The 6,409-nt window shown below is 35.2% G+C and overlaps 2 protein-coding genes across 2 annotated transcripts; both read left to right on the forward strand.

The window, feature by feature from the left end:
- Positions 1 to 3,195: 3,195 nt before the first annotated feature.
- On the forward strand, positions 3,196 to 3,918 carry LOC145557875 (protein FAR1-RELATED SEQUENCE 8-like). The gene has a single exon (XM_081619053.1). The coding sequence runs from the start codon at positions 3,196 to 3,198 to the stop codon at positions 3,916 to 3,918; it is 723 nt and encodes a 240-aa protein (XP_081475179.1).
- A 24-nt stretch (positions 3,919 to 3,942) lies between these two features.
- On the forward strand, positions 3,943 to 5,950 carry LOC145557876 (protein FAR1-RELATED SEQUENCE 6-like). Its single transcript, XM_081619055.1, has 4 exons — positions 3,943 to 4,091; positions 4,314 to 5,541; positions 5,681 to 5,752; positions 5,846 to 5,950. Exons 1-4 carry the CDS (start codon positions 3,943 to 3,945, stop codon positions 5,948 to 5,950), a joined length of 1,554 nt encoding a protein of 517 aa, XP_081475181.1.
- Positions 5,951 to 6,409: the final 459 nt, after the last annotated feature.

Below are 6,409 nucleotides of genomic sequence, written 5' to 3' on the forward strand. Positions count from 1 at the left end.
AGTTGTGATATATTTACTATCAAAGTTTAAATAAATTGGCGGTTGTATTAAACATCGCTCTCCTTTTACTAGGTAACACCCCCTTTTTTTTTTTTTTTTTGAATGGACTTATTTACCCTTCTTATTAAATATACCAATCTCCTTTCACTATTGACTCCACTGTTCTATCACTTTTCACACAATTTTCTTTTCTAAAATCAATCATATTACAACTTAAAAAAAAAAAAAAGAACGAAACAAAAAAACCGAAAAATCCTAGAATACATCCACACACCACTAGTTTAGCATAACAAACACCAAGATAAGGTATTATGTTCGGTCGAAAACAGAAGAAAAAGGACACTGACGACAGCGGTAGCGGTAATCATTTTTTTTTTATGATTTTATTTTATTTTTCGAGTTTCATCGAAAAACCTAAGTTGTGCTTGAATTAGGCGTTTCCACCTAAGTTTGCCGGAAAAACCAAACACCTCAAAACCAATTGCATAATTCAAGGTAGAAATTTCCTTAATTAGAGTCATGTCATCAATTCACAACCAATTCAATTAATTCCAAAAAAAAAAAAAAAAATTAAAAATGGAATATATTCAATATGGGTAGATCTTTTAAAAACGCCCAAAATAGTATATGGAACTAACATTATGAAACGGAGGGAGTATTATTTTCTCTAGATCTTATTTATGCTCATACCTTGAGTTGTGATATATTTAACTATCAAAGTTTAAATAAATTGGCGGTTGTATTAAACATTGCTCTCCTTTTACTAGGTAACACCCCCTTTTTTTATTTGACTTATTTACCCTTCTATAAAATATATCAATCTCCTTTCACTTTTCAGTCCACTGTTCTATCACTTTTCACACAATTTTCTTTTCTAAAATCAATCATATTACAACTTTTTTTTTTAAAAAACAAAGCGAAAAATCCTAGAATACATCCACACGCCACTTATTTAGCATAACAAACACCAAGATAAGGTATTATGTTCGGTCGAAAACAGAAGAAAAAGGACACTGACGACAGCGGCAGCGGTAATCAGTTTTTTTTTTTATAATTTTATTTTATTTTTCGAGTTTCATCTTTTATCGAAAAATGTAAATTGTGCCTGAATTAGGCGTTTCCACCTAAGTTTGCCGAAAAACCAAACACCTCAAAACCTCAAACACCTCGAAACCTAGGTGGAATCGCGTGATTACTAAAGTAAAATGTGCATAGATGTGCAATAAACCAATAATAGGAGAAAGACTAATCACAAGTGAATACTGAAACAAAATGTTACTCCTAATTTTTCTAATTAATATTTCCAATATCAAGCAATTTGTGCCTTTCATTGCTATTCAATATCTGATTTATCAAACACTATATAAAATACTCTAGTATCTATTCAATTGTCAGGTGATAATTATATTAATCAATGTAAAGATCATATAAGCCGCAGGCTATGTCTTGCTGCTTGACACCTAGGAGCGCGCCCCCATTGATCTTGTTGATCAATATAACTTTCGAATCAAAATGGCCCTTTTGTAATTAAAGTGAACAGCAAACTGCCACTTAAGGAGGGCTTGTAAAGTTGGCAAGTAGTCAGCAGCTGAGTAGGATGCCTCGTAGACAAAAAATGTTAACGGGTGATGCTGCCGTCTATCTTCAGCCGTCATCTATTTAGAGCAACGTCATTGTGCAAAATGTATAGGCATCTTCACCACAAATAATACATGCTACTTTGTGAATGATTTGTCCTATTTATATCCACTTATGATGAAAATGGCCCTTTTTGAATTCGAAAGGATTTGTCTTGTATATATCCACTAATGGTGCTTGCTGTTGTTTTGATGTGCTTGATTCAAAAACACCACCTACCATTATATCCATTGTTATAGCAAGTGAGTTCGGAATCAGGAGGTTGATGCGAGTGATTTTGGTATCGAATTTGATGCGAGTGATTTTGGTATAGAGTAAGTTCAAAGTTTGATTGTAATTAGATTAATGTAAATTTGCTTGTTCATATGTAATTACTGTAATCGAATTTTGTATATATTAATGAATATTTATGTATAAATTATTTTAAACTCTACTACTGGACTTATATTATGTTCCTTGTGTTAAAAGGAATTGAAATTGTTTAAAAATTGGCGTGTGTTAGAGATTTTTTACGAATCTGCATTGATATATAATAGTTGTGTACTTATTTGGAAGTTTTAATAAGGAGTACGTAATTTAAAGGATGTATGATTAGTATTGTAATAAAATCGTTAATGTAATGCAATTATTAGTAATTTGGAGCATTGGTTATTTGGTGGATATTCGTAAGGATGGCGTGTATATAGAGCTTAATAGGGAATTGATTTTAGATTTGATCGTGTGGTATTAAGGATGTCGCAAGGTTAATATAAATGGTTTAATAATTTTATAATTGTTTGTACGTATGGGTTTGTGTGAAGTGTTACTAAGTGGGAGTATTGATATCTTCAAATCACATAGTAGGATTATTGTTATTTGTGTAAGTATAGATGATTGGGTATTATATTCTTATATGTTTTAGTGTATATTAAAGTAGTCGTTGAAAGAGTGGATTAATGATCTTGATTTAGGTTAGAGATATTTGATACAATATGAAAGTTTTTAAGATTAAACTATTTAGATTAACTGGCCATTCGAAAGTAATGTTTATTGACACTCTAACTAGAATGTGTTTGCTTGTTTTAGAAATTGGAAGACGTCTAAACTAGACATGGAGAACTGTAATGTGTCGCCTGCTGTTGTTGGACTTGTGGATGGTTTGCAAGATAAGGGGAGTGGGGTTAGGTGCAGATGCATAGGGGATTCGTGTATGGAAGATGATGGACACCAATGTTGTGAAGTCGGAGATGAAATTGTACCTTATGTGGAGAGGGAACTCAGTCCACCTAGATATCCTGAATCACCTAGTCCAACTTATGTAACCAACAGGTCCCCCATCAAAACAGGGAGACGGTTGAAACCACGGTGGCTAGTAATCATGTTAGTGTACACACATATGTCGAAGCTCCTAAAATTGGAATGGTGTTCAACAATTGGAAAGATGTGGAAGCATATTACAAAGAATATGCCGAACAAAAAGGTTTTGGGGTTTGTAGAGTGCAAGGGGTATATTCTAAGGGTCCGAAAAGAGATCGGACAGCAACAACTTGGAGGTGTGAGTGTTGGGGGGGACCAGACATGAGGGCTAAGAGGGAGGCTAAGAAGAGGGCAAAATCAATGGATCCATTTGGGTCTGGTGGAGTTGTTGATGGTGTAGTTTGTGAGGATGAACTTAGTCGTAGAAAACGACGGTCTAAAGAATGTGGTTGCCAAGCTATGATATATGGAAGTCTCGATAAGGATGGTGTGTGGACTTTAAAGAAAGTCCATTTGGAACATACCCACTTAACTTCACCAGGAAAGGCAAAGCTAGTTAAGGAGTATCGGATGAAGAATTATACATCCAGGGTTAGGAGGCAGCTTTTAAATTATTTTGAGGAGGGTGTGCCAGTATCCCAAATTCATAGTTGTATGGTTAATGACAGTGGTGGACCCGAGAACATTGCATTTACTGTAAAAGACCTTCAACACGAGGTGTACAAGGAATGGAGGTTACAAATGGTCGGTGGTGACTCAACGGCGATGATGGTTTATTTTGCCAAAATGCAAGATGGGAGTCAAAATTTTTACCACTCACAGAGGTTGGATGATGAAGGACGATTGAAAGATGTATTATGGGTTGATGCTAGGAGTCGTGTTGCTTACGAAGAGTTTGGAGATGTTGTGTGCTTTGATGCTACATATTTGACTAATGAGTATGATTTACCATTTGTCAATTTTGTAGGTGTTAACCATCATGGACAATCAATTCTGTTGGGATGTGCGCTGGTTTCCCGCGAGGATTGCGATACATACCACTGAATTTTTAAACAATGGTTAGAATGCATGAATAATCGTGCACCGGCAGCAATTCTAACAGATCAAGCGGCTGCAATGAGGAAGCCACTAGAGGAAATTATGCCACTAACAAGGCATCGTTGGTGCGTTTGGCACATAATGAAAAAAATTCCAGAGAAGCTGGGTAAATGTAAAAGGTATACGGTGTAACAATATGCGTCTCAATGGGCAACAAGTAGATTAGTATTACATAGAGTTATAATCATAGTGCATTATAACATTCTTATCTCGTTAAAAAAAATATAAAATGATTTGAATATGTGTTGCACTACGTTTGTAGAACAATATTATTATTAAAAAAAGATATACGTGTCCATCATTGTTGGTTTTACTTAATAAAATTGCTCTGCTTTTTTCAGGTATAAGGAGTTCAAAAACGTGCTTAAGGCCACTGTGTACGAAAGTTTTACAGTGAAAGAGTTTGAAAGCAGGTGGCTATCATTTGTAAAAGAGTATGAATTGCACGGTAATGAATGGCTGACTGTGCTTTTTAAGGAACGCCATATGTGGGTGCCTGCATTTATGAAGGAATATTTTTGGGCTGGAATGAAGACAACACAAAGAGTGGAGAGTATCAACAACTTTTTTTATGGTTTTGTTAATCGTCGGACAAAACTATTCGAATTCCCACAAAAGTACTCTAGAGCTATGACAAAGCGGGTTAAAGATGAGACGAACGCAGACGCAAAATGCTCTAAGTACCTTCGAAGACTGGTTACTGGTTTCAACGTGGAGAAGGTTTTTCAAAAGCTCTACACTGACACAAAGTTTCAAGAGGTTCAAACCGAATGTTGTAGGATGATGTACTGCTATCCTCGTGATGAAATTAGGGTGTCTGAGAATGAGATTCAATATGTAATTGAGGACCGTGTGTGGATTGTCCCTGAAGGGTCAAGCGAGGAAGTGTTAACAGATCGACGGCGGTTCTATTGTGCAAACTTCAACACGGACACTAAGGAGATTTTATGTGACTGCCGTAAATTTGAAACACATGGTATCATGTGTAAGCACATTATAAGGATCCTTGATATAAATTTTGTGAAGGAGGTGCCAAACAAGTACATTGTTAACAGATGGCGCAAAGACATAATGCGTAAGCACACTAGGGTGAAGGTTTCCTACCATGATCCAAGTAAGTCTGCTGAAGTTATTAGTTACAATAGGCTTATGAATGTGTTTGAAGGAATATGTGATGAGGCGGCCATGGTTAACGATGAGACTATGGAGATGGTGTTAGCATCACTTGGTAGATTAAAGTCTGAAGTGACCAAGTGTATGACCAGGAAGCTAGAACAAACAGTTGCAATGAGTTATCCTGGAGATGGCGCTACTACGGTTATACCTAGTGCAGATAAAAGGGGAACATCATCATCAGTTCAGAAGCCACCTTCGATGTCTCCTCCCCAACCTTCGACAAATGATGAAGCACCTTATGAACCACCAAGTGAGCAAACCTGCGGTGGGCCGCCTGACATTGGAGTAGTGCTGAAAGACCCCATTCCCAAGAAGAGAGGTCGAGGAAGGCCCAAAGCTGTTAGGTACAAAACCCTTGCTGAAATTGGGTACAAAGTACCTCCCAAAAAGAAGGTAAACCTTTATTTTTTTTTTTTATGTTTATAAATTTGTTTGTGTAGAAGTTAAATCTTTTTGTTTAGCAGAAATACGTTAAAAATAAGTCACTTGATTTGTAACATACTATTAATTGTGGAGTTTATATGTATCACAGCCCAAAAAAGTCGTAGCTAATATGGTTGATCAAGCCCATGATACGCCAATGAATTGCCTAAGGAAAATTCATGTATGTCGTTTCCTCTTATAACTAAAGCTGGCTATGTTACTACTCTCATTAGGCTAAGATTGTTTATTAATATGGTTTTCCATGTGTTGATAGGTTCGTGGAGAGATGCGAGATAATGTTCTGCCTAATCACTTGGATTATGTTCCCAAAGGTGACAGCCTACCCCAAAATTCTTCCGAAGTATCGACTACCTTCTAAAGCTGCCCACGTACACAATTGTATTATTTGTGTGCCCCTTTGACATTAGTATCTGCCTTATTCCCTAAAACATAAATTTTTAGGAACTTTAAGAAGTGATAACGTTGTTATTGTGACTTATTGCTTTGTATGAATTATATGGATTATTATTCAGGTTTTTTCTTTATTTGATTTTTAAAAATTTTATATATTGGGTTTGTCCAAAAACAAAAAATGGTTTAATTAGTGCTGTTACCAAAAATCTAAAATATTATGTTAAAAAAATAAAATAAAATTAAAAAAAATCCCAAATTAAAAAACAATAAAAAAAATATATATTAATGTAACCAATATAAATGGTTATATAAGTTTCGCAAATTCTAATTGGATTAATTTCTTAGCCAAATTTAATACGATCACTTGTTACACATAATAATTACCAAACATTTTTCAAAATTAAATCCTTAGTTGTATTAATAA

This window comes from Chenopodium album, chromosome 9 (assembly GCF_948465745.1).
Source record: "Chenopodium album chromosome 9, dcCheAlbu1.1, whole genome shotgun sequence".
Taxonomy (NCBI): Eukaryota; Viridiplantae; Streptophyta; class Magnoliopsida; order Caryophyllales; family Amaranthaceae; genus Chenopodium; species Chenopodium album.

Coding starts and splice junctions, on each gene's coding strand:
- LOC145557875 (XM_081619053.1), top strand. CDS start 3,196: ATGAGGGCTAAGAGGGAGGCTAAGAAGAGGGCAAAATCAATGGATCCA.
- LOC145557876 (XM_081619055.1), top strand. CDS start 3,943: ATGAATAATCGTGCACCGGCAGCAATTCTAACAGATCAAGCGGCTGCA. Junction 5,542..5,680: donor AAGTACCTCCCAAAAAGAAG/GTAAACCTTTAT, acceptor TATGTATCACAG/CCCAAAAAAGTCGTAGCTAA. Junction 5,753..5,845: donor ATTGCCTAAGGAAAATTCAT/GTATGTCGTTTC, acceptor ATGTGTTGATAG/GTTCGTGGAGAGATGCGAGA.